General features: G+C 47.6%; 3 protein-coding genes across 4 annotated transcripts; 2 read left to right on the top strand and 1 right to left on the bottom strand.

Annotated features, from left to right (window-relative positions):
- The first annotated feature begins 1,421 nt into the window (after positions 1 to 1,421).
- On the top strand, positions 1,422 to 2,199 carry CG9016 (uncharacterized protein). 2 transcript variants are annotated; one of them, NM_164665.2, is made up of 2 exons: positions 1,422 to 1,536; positions 1,596 to 2,199. In NM_164665.2, the coding sequence occupies exon 2, from the start codon at positions 1,604 to 1,606 to the stop codon at positions 1,859 to 1,861; it is 258 nt and encodes an 85-aa protein (NP_723127.1). In that variant the 5' UTR covers positions 1,422 to 1,536; positions 1,596 to 1,603; the 3' UTR covers positions 1,862 to 2,199. The 2 variants fall into 2 exon arrangements, with proteins under 2 accessions (NP_723127.1, NP_608970.2); NM_135126.3 differs by having other exon boundaries at positions 1,422 to 1,541.
- Positions 2,200 to 2,298: 99 nt separating this feature from the next.
- bchs (blue cheese) lies at positions 2,299 to 17,906 on the bottom strand. The gene is made up of 18 exons (NM_135124.2): positions 17,788 to 17,906; positions 16,440 to 16,762; positions 16,140 to 16,385; positions 14,304 to 14,658; positions 14,058 to 14,244; positions 12,677 to 14,002; positions 11,597 to 12,612; positions 10,960 to 11,539; positions 9,708 to 10,900; positions 6,280 to 9,638; positions 6,120 to 6,223; positions 5,140 to 6,052; positions 4,907 to 5,081; positions 4,628 to 4,834; positions 4,472 to 4,573; positions 4,279 to 4,413; positions 4,097 to 4,211; positions 2,299 to 3,998 (listed from the first exon to the last, which is right to left on the bottom strand). The coding sequence occupies exons 2-18, from the start codon at positions 16,728 to 16,730 to the stop codon at positions 3,833 to 3,835; spliced, it is 10,470 nt and encodes a 3,489-aa protein (NP_608968.2). The 5' UTR covers positions 16,731 to 16,762; positions 17,788 to 17,906; the 3' UTR covers positions 2,299 to 3,832.
- On the top strand, positions 14,786 to 16,148 carry CG14000 (uncharacterized protein). The gene has a single exon (NM_135125.2). It carries the CDS (start codon positions 14,831 to 14,833, stop codon positions 16,025 to 16,027), a length of 1,197 nt encoding a protein of 398 aa, NP_608969.1. The 5' UTR covers positions 14,786 to 14,830; the 3' UTR covers positions 16,028 to 16,148.
- Positions 17,907 to 18,022: the final 116 nt, after the last annotated feature.

The raw sequence follows: 18,022 nt of genomic DNA, 5'->3' as shown, positions 1-18,022 counted from the left end.
ACATCCTTCGTCGGCAGAGATGCTCAGCTGCTCTCCTGGCTTCTCTCGCTTTTTTCCTACACTTTTTCCTCTTTGCTTGGCGCAATCCGGAGCTTGTAGGCTGTCGGATTATTAGTTCTAAAGTCAGGACCTCTTCCGACGAAAGGGCGCTACAGTTGGGGTACATTTAAGCGCTCGAGTCATTTGTTAAACGGAGCGATGGAGCATTTGATTCTGCGAATTACTTCGATTGAATAGGTTTGCAAAATTATCTTATATTTATATTATTTATATTCATACTTATATTATAATCACAAAATAAAGGACTGAAAGGAAATGTAATCTAAAGAAGTCCTTGATCTTTACGTTCAGGTATTAGAAACCAGTATCATATAAATCATTTTTGTGTAAATCTCGAATTAGATATAATGATTCTAATTTGATGTTAGAGTATTATTCGTTTTGGTGACTTGCTGACCATAAAATCGTTGTATTTTTTTTTGCTATTTACTGCTGCAAAGACCCTATAGAAAGCAGAAAGGAAGCATCCATATAGCCTGGTAGCTTGCGATATGTGTAAAGGATATATAGCGTTCAGACTATTCTATTCCTGCATATGGCTCGGTAGTGAGTGGTAGTGTTTTTGGGCGATTCCACAATGGCGTTTCCCCAGCCGGAGTAACTATGGCTATCGAAATCGCAATCGCAATCGCAGCTCGGTCGGTTGTTGGTATGTTGATAGGGGTTGATTTACTGACTCTCATCCAAATTGAAGTGACTTTTGCGACAGTGTGAGCGGGGGGTGCTCCGAACTTGCCCACACGACCGACCGCGCAGCAAGACGTTCTGGCACATGACACTCGGCTTAGAGGGTGGAGTCTTGTAAGTCGATTCGGCGAGGGTCTCAGGATAAGCCCCGTGTCCATTACACAGCCCATTTGGCTGACTCTGCTCCCACGGGGCCGGCCCTCTCGCAGCCGTATATAAGGCAGCCCCCAAACGCACAGCCCCCCTTCCACCTTCGCACGAGTGCGATCCTGCGGTTATATTAACCAGTCAGAACGCAAAGTCATTTGCAGCTACGACGTGAGCGTCGCCGTCGGTCGTAACTCAACCACCCACAACCCACCACCCACTGCCTGCCACCACCGGCTCCGCTGCCCCCGCTCTCCGCACACATGGCAAATTTGCGGCATCAAGAAGTCGCATTTTTCTATGCCCCCACCCCATGAGCATTTGTGCTCTCTTTCGCTCCAACAACCCCGACTGGTATGCTTGTGTGCGTGTGAGGTTAGGCCACGCCCCCGAGGCAAAGAAAGAAAACTCACCACTTTCCGCAAAATCAGCGCCTGCGCCTGCTCAGTTCGAACTGAAGTTCGAAAGACACAGGAGGCTGGGGGTTTTTCATTTCTCAGCCTGTCGAGTTTGGTTCTACCAGTTGTTCATTCCATTCGGCCTCTTCAAGCTACACGGAAGTCCGTTCAGCAAAACAAAAAAAAAAAAAAAACACAATTTTTTTTTTTATTAAAATTCAAAGGCCTAATATCATACAAAAGTGTCAGGTGTGCTGAGAAATAGTAATAATAGTTATATTTTTTTTAACACTACGATTTCAGTGAGCAGCATGGACGGCTTCTACAGCAACAGCAACAGTTGCAGCAACAACGGCGGCTACTGCTCGCAGGGTTCGCGAAGTGGCAACTGCGGATCGTGTGGCAACTGCCCCGGTGGCCACTGCCCCCGAATGGAGGCGGGTGGTAGTAGCTACGGCGCTCGAGGAATGAGCCAGCCGGGTTGTCCTGGCGGCAACTGTTGTCCCGGCGGAAGGTGTTCGGCCGGAAAGTCGCGCTTCAATCCAGACTGGCAGTATGGTGGACGCTAGCACCAAAGAGTTAGCGCTTCCCAGACCTGCAAATCGAACGCCCACGAATGGACTTCCACTCCACATCTTACCGGAATAGCTGCACACAGGAATCAGATTAGGTGATCAGCATCGAGAGGAAGCGGATCCGCTGGTCGACTCGGAAACTTGCACCCATATCCACACACTTACCATCTACACTTGCCATCTACACTTACCATCTACACTTACCATCTACACTTACCATCTACACTTACCATCTAGACTTACCATCTACACTTTCCACATACACTTTCCATTCACGCATAAATTACCAATATCCCCGACGAACAAGAAAATAAAAAGATACATACAAATGTAAATCATCTAATAATAATTATTTAAAGTTGCTGATGAGGATAGTTTGTGGTCTTCCATGAGGATCGAAGATTTTTAGTTAAATAAAAATGCGGCATTGTGTGTTGTTAACATAGCTCATTTTATTAAATTGTATTTTTCAAACTTCGCATGCCGTAATATGTATGCTTTCTATCTCACACACTAACAATAAATATATATTTTTATGTTTACGATTCTTTATAGTTATGTATGTAGGTTGGTATGCTAGTACAGGTTGCCAGTGGTTGTTGTGGTGTTATTTGTATTGCACTAACTGGCTAGTTATTGATTACGTAACACGTTCCTTTCTGATTTGAGATTTAACACATTTGAAAACTTTGAGCTGTATATTTTGTTTGGGATATAAAGATACATTTGCTTTGGTGCTTCGTATTCCTTGGATAGAATTGGGGAATTGAGTTAACAGACCGGAGAAAGGGAATTGCATTTGTTGCTCCTGCCACAATCATCATTTACATATTAACAGCCACCCATACATATGTTATATTTGTAAATTATTATCAATGCAACATGTAGATTCTCTACAAAATACGGAATGTTTCTCTACAATGGCTACCGATATATTTATCTAATTTTTTTATCTTATAGTTAGAGTGTTTCATTGTTATGTGACCTTTATATTTACAATTATTTAGTATTTGGGTGTTATTGTGGTAATCGATGGAAGGATTTGAATGGCTTAAAGCTCCAAACTGAATTTACAAGTTGAGAAAGTTGTTTCAGAAAACAGCACATTCACTTTTCGTTTCTATACATTAAATTTTCCCTTTTTTCCTTGTGTAGTTCATGTTTAATTTATGTGCAATAGGATATATTGCTCTTAGAAGTCGTGACCCACCTAATACATTTTTGAATTGCTTTTACTTCTATGTTCTTTAAAAGTAATGTTGAGAAATCCTACTTGCCATTAGTTTAGTGTGAGGTTGTATTGTTGTGTGCTAAAACGTGTCCTGTTCCCGCAAAAGGTGCGGCGATATCCTTCGTGATGTGTGTTTGGTTTTATTTGCTAGAGAAGTGTTTGAGTTAACTATTTAATTGATATAACTGGCGGTGCTTAGTTTGTCTTTTTTTTTTGTATCGATTTAGCTGGTGTGGACTGACGCCTTTCTGTGTATCACACTACGGGAATCATCAAGCTTCAAGGGATCATTTGCGTTTTGTGCGCTGACCACTTTTGTAGTCTGGTCGGTCGGTCGGTCATATATGCTTCGAAAGTCTCACTAAATAGTTAATATTTATATAATTTTACATCTGCGTTACATAACTATTAATTGTCAATGCTTGCGATGTATGTATAAGCAACATTTATTATGATTTAACGCGATTTTTAATAAATAGTTATAAATAAATATATAAATTATATTGCAACTTTCATTGTTTACATAAAAAATTCGATTTAAACTATGTTAAATAAAGTGTAAAATCATATAACAGCCTTTGGTTGAAGTAAAAATAACTTGATTTGGAAAAAACATTGGACCGAAAGAATAAATAAGAGCTTTAAACCTAACTAACGTTTAACATTAACAACTAAACACACTATTATGGATAGCTTTCGTTTGGTTACTTGTGTCCGCATGCCACATAATTTTCCTAATTGTCCAACGAGTTCGTGCGCAGCTGACTGTAGCACGCCTGGCACACCCTGACCGGCTTCAGGATTCGCAGACGCGAGATTTCCGACTCGAAGCGACTGCACTTGTTGCAGAAAACTTGGCCACAGTTGCGACAATGATGCTTTCGCTCATAGAGTGTAAATCTGTAATTATTTTGATAATTTATAAGGGTTAAATATGTATCTTATGGGGAACATATTAATGAATGAACCAATTGGATTTTAAGGAAAAAATAACTTACTTGACGTGGCACTTGACGCACTGATCTGCTCCCTCATCTTTCAGCCAATGGTCAGCTACTCCGCGACCAGGTTGCTCCGTAACGCTCCATGAAAAGATGCGACCGCGTGCATCACCTTGAGCATACCAAAACATTTTGATTAAATTCCTTATATCTTTAGAACTTTGTTGTGCGACACTTACCGACATATAAAATTTTATGGTCTTTGGACACGGTTAGTGCTGTTATGCTGGCTGGCTCAGCATTGTCCTTGCGATCGTATGCCGTATGCATGGTTAACTTCGATCGGAACATTAATTGACGCTGCCATCTAAAGCCTAAGTATACAGAAATAAAAATATAAATATTGAAAATCATTTACAATTAAAAACGTACCCTTTCTAAGAATCTGATCGCCTTTATGCCTGTCATTATCTATTACAACGAAACCGTCCGTGAGGCTTGTATCTGATTTGCTCGGTCTTATAGCATGTTCATCTGGAAAATAGTTAGATATTAGTTTAAGGCATTCGAACATTTTAGCATTCATACCTTCATTGGATTTGGGATCGTAGCTGCTGCCCTGGCCTTCCACTGTAGCAGACTTCATTTCGTGCAATGACTTTGCACCAGAAATGGAACTTTTCCTGCGTTCACCCTGCACTTCAGCCTTAGGACCTGCCTCAGCCGACTTACTCGATCCATGACTATGTTGGGAGGCCTCCGAAATGCTACTTTCCGATGCGGATTTGACAATCTCTGCGGATGAAGGAAAAGTAATAGAGATTTTTATTTTGACCAAGCAAAGAAAAAGAAATTTAAATAACTCACCCATCTCTTCCTCCGACTGGGAAAGACTTTTTATTTGCTTCATTAGGCTCATTTTGTCGTCCTTATTGTCCTTGCCTTCCAAAGAGACGGTGTCGGGTTTGTCCTGCGAAGATACCTCCGTGCCTCGCTTCAATTTGCGATCGATGGGCACCTGTGTATGCTCCAGAGACCACATCTGAAAACGGATCATTATATGTAATTTTTCATTTATGGTCTAATATTCAAATACTCACCCTCACTACACCGTCGGTTGATCCAGTTATGATGACATTTTGCTGGTCCCACTCCCGGATCTGTGAGAAGGCCACACACAGGATCTGCTGCATGCGATCCGCGCTGCCGACACATGTGTTGACCATAGCTAAGGCATCGCCATTGATGGACCACACGTGGAGCCAGGTGGCTGAGCAGGTTGCAATGTCCCCGGTCAGCTCATTAATGGAAACGGCCGCCACCACACCAGCATGACCCCGCAACTGACGAACGAAAGTGAACCGTGTCATGTCCCAGACGATTGCTGTGCCATCCCGCGATCCAGACACGATGACATTGTAAGCAGCACTTGCGGCTAGACAGGTCACAGCGTCGGTGTGTCCATGCAACGAGTGCTTAACGGCCAGGCTCTTTCGGTTCGCATCGAACTTCCAAATGGTCACCACGGAACTAGTGCCAGCTGTAACAATCATCTTGGCATTCGGGCAGGCGCAGGTCAGGATCTCTCCCGAGTTCTGGGCCGACGCCTCGGACACAAAGGATGCCCGGTCCGTGTCGTAGAGCCCAATGCGCAGCGAATGATCGGCAAAGCCCCAGGCTATGTATTTTGTATACGAAGGCGGCATCATTACCTTGTTTTGCTCCACAGCAAACACCGTCTTGTCTGGCTGCAAGATCTGACCAACTGGACCTTTCAGCTCCTTGATGGGTTGCAGACTCGGCTTGAGGTTGTCCAAGTTGTGAAAGAACAGGCGGTCGGTTTGCAGCACTGTGCTATTACCCTGAATCAGAGATGTAGGATCTATTAGAGCCGAGTGGCGAGAGCCGCCCATCTTTTTCGCAGGATGCGCCTTTTTGAATAGCTGCTTTGGAATCTGACCAAAATTGTTAATGAACCCAATTGTCGCATTCTTTTTGAGCGGATCATCAATGCTGTCAAATAACAAGGGAAATATAGTTAGCTAATATGCAAGCAGAGAATAATGAATGTGCTTATTACTTGTAGATATCCACGTTTCCCTCGTAGAAAAGATGATGAAACACATTAACTGCGTCAACGGCGGCTGGTCCCTGTTGCTTACAGCCAAAGATTAAGTCAATCCACTGCAATACATCTTGTTATATTATCCACTTAAATGATTATTATCTAGAAAGCTTACCAAATGCAAATGCTGGCTGACATAGTCGCATTCCAAAGCACTTCTGTGCAGCCGGATGAACTCTCTGGGATCGTGTTTGGCCCATGGCGGCAGGATAACGTGGTTGAGGGTTTCCCCATTCTGCTTGGTACCCAGATCAAAGTTGTTGAAATTGCTGAGAAACTCGGGCAGGTAAAAGAACTCCGGAATGAGTTCCTTGACGTCGGCCATGTTTAGTTTAGAGGCAGATAGCCACGCCTCCTTTATGCTGTGAAACATGCGGTCCGCAAGGTCGAAGTGTCCGCCCTGCAACTTGAGGAATGGCTGCGAAAAAGGCTCTAGCCGCACCAGATACGAGCACACGATCATCGCAGAACTGTAATGTGTGCCATAATGGTATGGCGGTGTCTCCCCGTGCGGATCGTCCCACTCTTTGAAGCGCTTCTGAAACTGTTCCAGACGTTCCTCGGCTTGGGCGCCCATTGGGCGCGAAAAGTCTCGGAATGTTTTCGGGTTTGTCAGATCCAACTCTTCGGAATCGTAGTCGGCAAGGATCCAGGGAAATACGGGGTACTGCATCAGGTCGTTGTAGCTGCGTCCGGCCAGTGTGTTCAGATGCATAAGGTACTGAAAGTTTGAGATCTCACCGCGCACCCATCGCTGGGTCACCGATGTCTCGCCTATTAGTCCACTGAAGATGCCAGCTGTTTGCTCCACGCTGGCCGTGCGCTTCTGACCCGCCACGGACTGCTGCGCGTTGTCGTTCAGCGCAGTGGCCAGAGCCAGAAACCGCTGGTTAACCTTGTTGCGCACCTTGCGGGGAAAACTCAAAAGATAGTTTCGCCCATCCTCAGAGAATACTTCTAGAGCGATAGGCTGAAGCAAGTAGCGACGCTTGTGCACCTCCCGGATTTCCTCGTACGCAAACTTGGAGCACTGCCTGAGCTTGTGGCTAACTGCTCGCGAAGTTGTCGAGGATGTTCCACCCGAGTTGGGAATGATTGGCTCATATGCTCCTGGCGGCAGGGTGTCAATGTCACGAATCTCACGGTTCTTTAACAACGTAAAGCCATCCACAATGTAACAGTGCTCCTTGCCGAACAACAAAAGCCCCTCGAAGGTGTCTAGACCTTGGACTCTTGCACAACGGAACATAAAACTAATCTTCTCCTGCTCCTCTAGTAGCCTCAAAAACGTCTCATTATCGCTGGTCATCGAAGTATCCTCTTCTTCTTCGTCATCCTCTGGAGCATTGCCGTCCACCGACTCCTGTGGACAGGGTGTTGATCCGTGTCCCACAAGCTTGGGCAAAACCATGGGTGGTGGCGTTGATGTCGAACTGCTGGTCTCCAACCGATGCGATTGCACCGCTTCCAGAGAACTCTGCTGTTGCATCGCATGGTGCTCCCCCGCCTCGGCCAGTATGCGTGGCTGCTGCGGTCCGTGCAGTGCGTACGTCTTGCTATCTAGACTGGAGGCCACCTTGTACTTCAGCTGCCGATTGTCCGCCAGCTCCAACTCCGGTCTGTATGGATAGTGCAGGTAGAAGACATCATTACGCATCGTTTTCTTGCGCATACGGTGGGGTCCTTCGGTGGTGTCTAAAATCCACTTATCCAATGAGCAGCTGCCAGTGGGACCCCACAGACCGCGCTCCCGGGTAAGCTCCATCTCCGACTGCACCCAGTCCTGATAGACGTAGCGCTGAGTATGCTGCAACATCTGCTGGTACTGCTTCGCACGCAAATCCAAAAGATCCTTTATCAGCTGCACATGGATGCCGGTGGACTCATAGGCTGCCTCGCGAGTTAAGGTCGACCTGGTTCGTACCAGCTCCTCCTTTTTGGTTTTTGTTCTGCTAGTCAAACGGGACAGTCCCCCAGTAACCTTCTGGATTTTGGACTGGATCTGGGTGTGCAGCTCCCAGGGCGCACGATATGTGGCCTTACGTTCTGCCTCCACATAATTGAACCATAGTTTAGAGGCCAGCTCCATGACCTGCTCTCGCGTGGTCTGCAGATCAGGTGCTTTGGAGTTCGGCGGTGGGGATGTTAGGGAGACTTTAAATACCTCCTCAATGGCAGGCTTCTTGCATACGTATAGCTCCTCCCAAACTCGAAAAGCAGCGCCAACGATCAGATTCCGACCCTGTAACTGGTTGAGATCTTCATCCTTGGGCTCTGCCGTCTCCGTCTGCGGATTTACGTGCCATGTAGTGTTTCGGCTGGTTGCCGGCTCCAATATAATTTTCATATCGGCAGTCAACTGCAGCAAACAGTATGTGAGGCAGCCAATGAATTCCAACTCGTGGTTGCCCGCTCCGAAAATAAGCAGGCGGTGCTGAATGATCTTGTGCAGTGCCTCCAGCACGCTCATCTGGTCAGCTCGCGAGTCATCGGTGGGTCGGGAAAGCAGGAAGAGGATGCTGCGGTTCAGCGAGTGATGAAGATGCTCCAATGACAACGAGGACGACCGACGCTTCGCCTGTACGATCAGTTTTATGACAAAATCGAAAATGTCGTGTGGATTGCGGGCGAGGCAACCTTGCCATAGTTTATCTACGATGCGGGCGGTCAGGTAAAACACGTTTGGGGCGATGTATTGCATTTGGCTCTGCAAGAGAGGCACCAGCGGGAGTGCTGCCTGTTCGCCTACAAGCACGTCGGCGGCCAGTAGGTGATCCATTAGGGCGATAATTATCTGGGTCTGATACTGCACCTGGAGGGGTAGTTCAGCCGATTCTGGTGCTGCGTCCAGCACGAGATCGATTACCGGAGTAGGTTTACCCTGCATGTTGAGGCCGAGAGAGTCCACGACAATAACGCGCAGGAAGTCGATAATGCAATTACACACCGGATGAGCTGTTAGCTTGGGCTGCGGAGCTCCATGAAGTGTTTCCGGCGGTGGCAAAGCAAAGCTGCTTCCCGTATCGTCTGTGGGTGTCGATGCTCCACTGTTTGGCTCAGAGTCAGCAGGACGAGATGCCAACGGAAATAGCACAGCTACTAGCGAGGTGACCACATCGCCCGTCATCATCACAGGCGCAAAGTCGGTGAGGTTTTGGTACAAGCTAAACAGGAGCTGGATAATTGTTTCCGGGTGGCTGTGCAGCCATGGAGCGCACTCTCCACCATGAACGATTCCCCGCACCATTGCCAGGAGTACGCATACGCCCTCGGGACAAATGTTGAGCTTTGGTAGCTGTGTGTTGGCTGACACAGGAGCTCCCCAGAGGAACGACCAGACGCGGTCAAGATCGAACTTTGTGTGCTCAGTAGCCAACACCTTTACAGGTTGTCCCATAATCAGGGCGGTGATTAGGAAGTACAACTCCGGAACGTCCAGGTGATGATTCATTAGCCATTCAAGAAGCTGGAAACCTAAAATGTGGATGAAAAATAAAAATATTTATATTTTCCACGCTGCTTCGACTTTATTTAGGTACGCACCTGGTATGTTTAAGGCCGCTGCTCGCACCTCTCCTGCGATCTGCGTGGGCAGATGTTGTATGGTATTCTGTGGGGTGGCCACAATGACTGTACCAGTGCCATTCGTTGGTCGCTGGTTAAGCTGCTGGGCACCGAGTCCCAGCATCTTTCGCTGAGAGACCATCTCGGTAAACCGAAGATAACCGCCGTTGTGGGTGGCATCCCGGAATCGCACAAGAAAACTTTCGTTAGCACAGATTACGACCAGGATGCGCACTGCAATGATTACAGTGGTGAAGTGGACGTGCGGTTGCATGAAGAGTAGCAACCAATCCATGCCCAATGTTTTGGAAATGTCGTCGCAGATTACATAGTTCACGGTGTTTCGCGGTGTGAATAGCAGTCCGTGGAGCAGCGATAGACAGCGATTACGTAGGTATATGTTCTGGGCCACGCCACCGTCTTGATCCTCGGCAGGATTTTTCATGCTGGGCAGCAGCACAGCGCGTTCCAAGCCTCCAGAATGGGCATGTGGCAACTTGGCCGCCACATACTGACCGAAAAGCAGTAGATCGGTGTGCCTCGGCTGACCGCCCAGTAGAGTCTCCAGCAGACTGAAGAGAATTTCTCGTGTGGAGTGGTCTTGGATTTGGGTAATGATGTGCAGCAATTTCACTAGAAGCTGGAGGTCGCGCATGATCTTCACGTTCTGCTTCTTGTCACTGGACTCGACCACTAGCTCCAATAGATGTTCTAGCAGGGAGCGCAGAAGTCCGTTTGGTGCATTATGCCAAATCTCAAGATCACACAAAAGATCTTGGAAGGCTGTCACATTTGGAATAGCCGACATGTCTTGTCCGCTGTTAACCGTGCCTACTAGACCAAAGGTCAGGTGCAAGATGTGCGAGTTTAGCAGATGTTTTTTCTTTTTAAAGAACATGCCCAATGTCTGGTAGCATCGTTTTCTGTCCATCTCGGCTTGAGCGGCGCGATTGCTTCGCACCACGCAGGTCAAAGCTTTGACACCTGCGTATAGGGATTCCACGTCTTGAGCCATGGCGATGATACCGAGGAGCACGTTGCAGCCACCAACTGTGTCGATCATGGCTGAGACGGGATGTGGACTGAATACTCTGACGCCCAGATAACCGACGACCACGCCGCCAAGGGAGCGTCCAGCTCCTGCAAGATGCCCTGCAGAGTTGTGAAGAATTCTGAAAGAACAGATGAACAGATATGAGACTAATCCTTGTGAGCCAGAGGTACAACTTACTTTATGGGCGTAGCATTCTCGTGCGAGTTCATGTTTAGCTGCTTGGCAATGCTTTTGTTGTCCGCTCGGCTGTAAACTTTGCGGATTTTGACTAGTGTCAGCTTGGACACCGCTTTAGCATTAAGACCCAGGAGGACGCGATCCTCTGGCACCAAAGGCGCCAATGACTCCGACTGCTTGCCAAGTTGCGGAGCTTGCAAAGAGCCCATGTAGTGAGGCCCCAGTTGGTATATTGTCTGAACTGTTTGCTGCGTTAGCACATCCTCGATAAGGTGACAAACGCCCTGCTTCCAACAGAGACGTGAGTAACGCCGCCATATTGGTGGCGTACCGATATATCCAAAAATCTGTGTGGGCGACGTCAAACTGGCGTTTCCTGCTGCGGGATGCTGGGCAATATAGTGCAGCTTTTGAGTATGCATTGGAACCCCGTCCAAATAGAGGAACAGACTCGAATTTTTCAGCACAGCCCTGTTGAGTACAACGACCAGGTTGTGCCACTGACCTTCGTGCAAAAGATCAGGACACCATATGCGAGCGATACCGTCATCCGATCCTTCGGGTTCCCAGTCACCAATACCTGGAAAGATTAGCATTTTATTAATGAGTCTAAAGAGACTTCGGTGATATTACATACTTTTTCTGGGTGTGACCAACGTCTCCTGCGTCGAGACGACGATCGCCTTGTCCCGTGCGGAAAGCAAAATGGATAAACATGCTAAGTTTTCCTCTCGTGGATTGTGGATGGTCCTAACCAAAGTAAGAAGCCGAACACAGTGAGGGTCCGTCTTGGGATCTGAGAACTTTTCTACACAGAACCAGGTGGAGTATGTGAGTCCAGTTTGTGGTGGAAAGATGCGATCGCCAGCCCCGATGCCACCAATGCTGTTTGCATCGATGGTTCCTCCAGCGGTGGCCGTTGCCTGTGGCGCCAATGAAGGCAGGTACAAGCAACCGAATCCCTCGGCGGACATGTCCAGCTCCACGAACGGAGGGAGCGTGCTCGAACCATGGGCTCGGAAGTCACGGGGCGTTGTCATAGACACCAGAGTCTTGATACGAGTCAGCGGAACGGGCCCACCCAGCTTGTATGGCTGCTGAAGATCTATATCCGCACACGAGAGCGGCTCACCCAGCCGCAGGAACTGGCGCAATTCGGTAGGTTGCAATGCTTGAGCGGCAAGACGCTCCAGAATGTACTGCATTGGCACGTGCAACGGATGCGACTCCTCCGCCAGGGCTCTTCGCGTCAGCTTAAGCAGTTTCTCTGCCAGACCGTGGTCACACATTATCTGCTGGTTGCGTTCGCTTCGCACCAAGGACTTGATGATTTCGCTTAGATATACTTGCAGTTGCACCGCCTGTAAAGGAGCCATGTCGTACTCCACGGCGGGGAGCAGCTGAAGCATGCAAAGAACCACACCTGGGTGCACTATTCTAGGCTCCGGACTGGGCTGCGTGAGATTCAGCTGGCTGGGATGCACGGGTGGCGCCAGCTCTTTACTCGGCGATCGCAAAGTTGTCGGAGGATCGCTGAAGAGTGTAATAATGCCGCTTAGATTTGGAGCCTCAAAATTATCTAGGGCAATACTGTATAGTAGCCGAAATACGATGCACACGTATGACAGCGGGTATGGAACGTCTTCAGAGAAACTGCGGAAGTGAATAAAATTAACTGATTAAAAATATTAATCTAAGGAGGAGGCTTTAAACTTACCTGACGCTTAGAATATCACCGCTGAAAATCTCATGATAATACTTGAGGAGCGACTGCTGCGGCTCGTAGGTGCCCGTGTAGTCCTGTAACGCACTCGATCCACCAAAGCATCCCAGCAGACGAAGTGTGTCGCACAATGAGCTGCTGCTAATCTCCTGGTGAAAGAACTTGGCGTTGGCCGGTTCAAATCTCATAGCGGTGGCTAGAGTCTGGAAGACTATTTGCAGCAGCAGAATGAGATCCTGTTGTGGAATGTCCGGTTGAGGGAGGGCCATGCTGCCATCCAGAGACACAAATACACTGGTCACGTAAACGAATCCGCCCACTTTGCGGAATACGGTCCGTGTGCGATGAGAGTCCTTTAGGCAGCCGAGCAACATGTTTAGTATCTGAATCTTAAACTCCACTTGTAGTGGGCTGACGCTGTGCATCAGTGAGAGTATGTGCAGCATGTCGTCGTCTCCACCTGCGGACAGGATTAGCTCCCTTACGATTCCGAGAGCCTGCGGTCGGCAGTGCTTGAACTTCACCAACTCATGGACGCACTTGGCGCCACCGTACTCACGAAATAGTTGGGCATTGTTGCTGGCACCACCTCCCAGCAGCATGGTGAGGGCCTCCAGAACATGCTTTCCTAGTGTGTCGAACAGTTCTTCTTCGGATTCATTTTCCAGCTCCACCACCACTGACTCATCTCCCTTGGTTATTTTCTGCACATGAGCTGCATAGCGTGTTAGACAGCCAACAAAGATCTCCAGAATCCCCACTTCGCGGTAGACATCTTTAAATACAGCGTTGTGCCGGAGAATGTTTAACAGTGTCTTCAAGCAAAGAATGCTGCAGGACGTCGACTGGTTGTGCTTGAGCAATAGCGAAAGGCTGATCAGCTCCTTGCACGGCACGAAGTTCAGTTGGAAGACAATGAACTCCAGCAGATCGTAGAATTTTTCTTGTATTTGCGGGCTTTTCATGTGTATCCGCTCTGCGAACGAACTAAGCGTTTGCTCCGATTCCAGGATAAAGTAGTTGGCATTTTCCGAGTGGTACACCCGCGAAATGGCGTCCAGTATTGTGCAGCAGAGCGCAGGCGTCGTTGACTTAAGGAACACGTTCTGCAGCACCTGGAAGGCGTACACATTTCGCACGCATGTCTCTCGTGAGGTGGCCTGTGGGAGCTGGAAGTTCTGCAGTTTGAAAGCCGTATTAAACTGCGAGGCTGGCGGTCGAAGCTCGTAAAAGCCACACATGCACAACGAAGAGATCATCAGTACCAGATTTCGAATGGCCGCTTGAATCTCCAATGATTGGCTACGATTGTTGTCAAACCTAAAAATTAATATGAATATTAAGAAGTGCTTAAAAAAAGAACTATTGTACTTACTTGAGTAGAAAATCACTGAGAAACACGTAACCTTGAGATGCACGAAAATCATCCATCAAAATCTGGGATACCTGACTGGAGTCCTTGAGAAAGCAGAACACGGTGACGAACATTTCAACGATCTCCAAAGGATTTCCAAACGTCAGGCGCTGCATATTGTCCACGCAAAGTGCCATGCAGCCCTTGGCTAAATTAAGAAACATTTTAAGAATATTTAGTCATAATGATTAAGTCCACCATACTTACAATGTATATAGCTAACTACGGCATCGGTTAGGCCATTCCTTGATATTGTGGTCAGGATTTCAGCTGCGTTCTTGCGCCATACAATATTGTGGATGGGACATGGCGATGTGATGGCCGAGAATAGCAGCGTCAAGTCGTCCATGCGAGCTAGTTCCTCAGCGGGATACGGATACGAGCACAGCTTGACCAGCAGCTGCACAAACACCTTCTGCAGAAGCGTCCGCCTTTCATGGGCATTAAACTCACTTACTGCTCCACCGTCAGCTGAAGGCTCATCGTCCTCAACTATGGGCAGGTCGAAGAACAAGTACAAGCACTTCACTAAAGTAGAGGGAACCGCCGCAGCAGTCATGACCTGAAATGCAGCAATATTAGAATTGCTTAGTTAGTTTAGATTTAACATCTTAATTTAAGCCCGCAGCCCCGGCGGTGTTTTGTATTTTGAGATACAACTTTTCCCGCAGAACCTTTTTCATCTGTTGCCAAAACTAAATCTAAACCATTTTAAACTAGAATACGTCTGTGAAATGAACCAGGTTTGGGTGTTTTTTAAACTCATCGAGGTGTTGCTGGGCAGTGTTTGTATGTTTTTCCACATACGCGGCTCATCCTACTGGCCAGAGCGTACTCCTCATGTGATCCTATATTGTGCCACATTTTCGTCCTTTACGGCGCTCGCCGCTCTAGGCGCGTTCCGACTGCTATTGGCTAGGAGTACGGTGCTCTCCTCCCAGCTCCTGCTCACACTGAGTGCCGTGCTGTCGCACTATTTCTGCGGCGTGCTGATAATGCGCACCGCCATGCTGGACCCTCACCTGGCCTTCATCAATTCTACCATCGAGTATCTGGAACATCCGCACTTTGCGCACTGCAAGCAGCAGAGCATCGCTGCGCTGGTTACTGGCACCATGTACCTGATGCACATGTTCCACGTGTTCGACCTGCTGATGCGCATGGAACCCGGCGACTGGAAACGTCAGGCGACTGGCCGTAAGTACTTTGAGGGAACAGAGTCTGGTTCAACCGGGCTATTTGTGCTTTCCAAGCCAGTGGACGACTTTCTATGCAAATGCTGCAGGTGCTACTATAAGTTGGCCAATTCTCAGATCCTGTACTTCCGGCCGAACGCGGAGGTGGAGCAGCCGCACTTTATAGTCCGCATGTGGCAGTTCATTGGGGATGCGCGTAAAAAGTTCTTTTCGCTGCATCAGATCGAGAGTGACGAGAGTTTTCTATCAACGCCAACAATAACCACCAGTGAATCGGATATCACACCGGTGGACACGGAGTACAGTGTGTACATGGAAGAGCAGGCCAATAAGATGCGCAGGTCTGCTTCAGCCTGGCGCGGCTCCAGCGATTCCTCGAGCTTGTGGGCCAAAATCGAGGACAGGAGCACTGTTAGCCTTGTTTCAACTCGGTCAAGTGAGAACAGCGAGGCCACAATGAAACCCATTCAAATGGATCGGAAGCTAGCCCGGCGATCTTCCATGTGGGCGGACACTGAGAAAAGGGAGAAATCGGAGATTTTGCTGGTAGAACAGGGCTCTAGCTATTCTCGGCTCAGAACTTTAAGCAATGCTGAATTGGTCCATAAGCCAAGCGATGCGGGAGAAAAGGAACAACAAGTTCCAGATGCAGCCAACCCAAATATTACAAATGAAGAAGCTACGAACTCACACATCGAATTCTCTTTGAAGCCTGGAACTGAGAAAACTTCGTGAATTTGATGACGACTTTCCCTAACGAAAATTGTAGCTATTGAAATTTTTTGTTTTGATTACGTCGATGTATTTTTACCATAAGATACTATAGCAGTTTATAAATGAAACATACCTGTATGAGAGATACGTCTCCATTGGCCAACAAATTGAGGGTAGCCAAAAGCATCCATCCGCTGCTGGTTTCCTCGGTGGTTTCCACCTCGAGAAACTTGACTATGGCAATGGATGCCGCCTCTGTGCTCTGGTTGGAGGCGCGCTTGCGGATTTCGCTGACCATGAGACGGGACACTTGCTGGCAGAAGGCGACCACGTCCCAGAACTTTTCGCTCATGTCGTTTGACGGACAGCTGCTGAAGACCTGTAAGAATGGGGAGTTAGTGGCCTATTCCTCCATACCGACTGATTCACTCACTTTGCAGAAGAGGGGCAGCATCTCGTAGAGCTTGTCATCGCGCTCCTGTTCGCTCAGCGGCTCCCGCGGATGAGTGTATTCGTTGAATAGCTTCTTTAGCGTGGTGAGGCTCACTTGGACGCGGGCGTCCATCAGCGCCTCCTCCGCATTCCGTCCATTTGCAGCGGTCGGTGCACCAGCATCCGTTCTGCTGCTCCCTGGTGAACTGTTGTTCGCCGTCGAGGTTCCGCTACTGCTGCCGCTGACGCTGCCTGCGCTGGCCGCTCCGCGCAGCTTACGCATTACATTCATCTTTGTGTTTGTTGATTTGCGGTAAGATTAATCTAAAAGAGAGAAAATTAAGTTGACTTAATACAAAATATAAGACTAATCTAATGGCTGTACTATGAGGAATGTCATTGATTTTTTTGCAAGGGGGTGGCACTTTCTACATGTGTTTTAATAATGGTGATTCACTTGTTTACAATGTTATGCCGTTTAAAAAGATTATATATTATTCGATAAAGGTGTAAAAAGATATTTCATAGTATTTTGAAACTTTTTACTGCTGTAGTTTAATGAACTTTCCCACTTTCATGCAGGTTTCAGTTCAAAACGTGTCGCTTCGCATTTAAACATATGTTTCCATAGAACCTGTGCTTATTGTAGATATTGTATCTTTTGAACATTGGAGGTGAGATATTTTGGCGATTTATTTGCACAGCACTGACACTTTCAATTGAGTGGCTTCCAAATCACAACCGCGCACAGTGCAGTTGGCGTTATGGCTTGTTTTCGCAGCTATTCTATTTCTGCTGCCGCCGCCTTAATTAGCGGCCGCTGGAGGTGAATCACACGAAAAGTGCGATCATTGTATTCGGTGCGAGTATTAACTTTTCGCGAGTGAATGAACGTTGCCTCTGTCGCCGACTCGATTCGATTCGTACGCCTACATAGCGAGCAAGCGATTAACCGATAGTGGTTATTATTCCATATATTCGGGAAATATTTACATTTTGTGCGAGACAGCTGTTCTTGGTTTACTTATTGCGCACTTGTTTGTTTACTCCAACTCCCTTTGAAACTACCGACTATCTGACCTCTCTTTTCTGCCAACGCATTTGGTTCAGCTAACGGCCGCTCTGTTGTTGCTTTTTCGTAGTCCGCTTAGCGCTCTCTTTCGTGTCGCACTTTGTTTTGCTCCAGTCAATCGCGCCTCACGACAATTTTATTGATTTTTCTTCCTCTCTCGCGTACTCTCACTCGGCCTCTCTGCCCGCCACCCACCCTTGAACAAACCAGCAGATAGGTCGAATTTGAAAATTTTCACATGCACTTTTCCGGCTTATTTCGTGCAGCCGTCACTTACTTTTGCTATCCGTCGCTAGCATTGTGTTTCCCGTGTGAGTTTTCACTATTTTGGGCCCTAAATGCACTCGTTTTACATCTTGTTTCACGTATGAAAATATGAACCAAATTTTCTCCAGCTTTTCGTCTGTACTCTCTTTTCGTTATTCTGTCGAGTGTTGCGTAGCGCTGCCAGTGGTATCAGCTGTTCACATTTTCCACCACCGCAGCCAGTGCTCATTAAGACCAAACGCCAG

Source organism: Drosophila melanogaster, chromosome 2L (genome assembly GCF_000001215.4).
Source record: "Drosophila melanogaster chromosome 2L".
Classification (NCBI taxonomy): Eukaryota; Metazoa; Arthropoda; class Insecta; order Diptera; family Drosophilidae; genus Drosophila; species Drosophila melanogaster.
Note: the sequence above shows the minus strand (reverse complement) of the source record. Positions and strands in the feature narration are given on the sequence as shown.

Excerpts from the sequence above, each read along its gene's own strand:
- CG9016 (NM_164665.2), top strand. The coding sequence starts at position 1,604 with ATGGACGGCTTCTACAGCAACAGCAACAGTTGCAGCAACAACGGCGGC.
- bchs (NM_135124.2), bottom strand. The coding sequence starts at position 16,730 with ATGAATGTAATGCGTAAGCTGCGCGGAGCGGCCAGCGCAGGCAGCGTC. Across the intron at positions 10,901-10,959 it reads GAGAATGCTACGCCCATAAA|AATTCTTCACAACTCTGCAG; the intron begins GTAAGTTGTACC and ends CTGTTCTTTCAG. Across the intron at positions 3,999-4,096 it reads TGCGTCAAGTGCCACGTCAA|ATTTACACTCTATGAGCGAA; the intron begins GTAAGTTATTTT and ends AAATAATTACAG.
- CG14000 (NM_135125.2), top strand. The coding sequence starts at position 14,831 with ATGAACCAGGTTTGGGTGTTTTTTAAACTCATCGAGGTGTTGCTGGGC.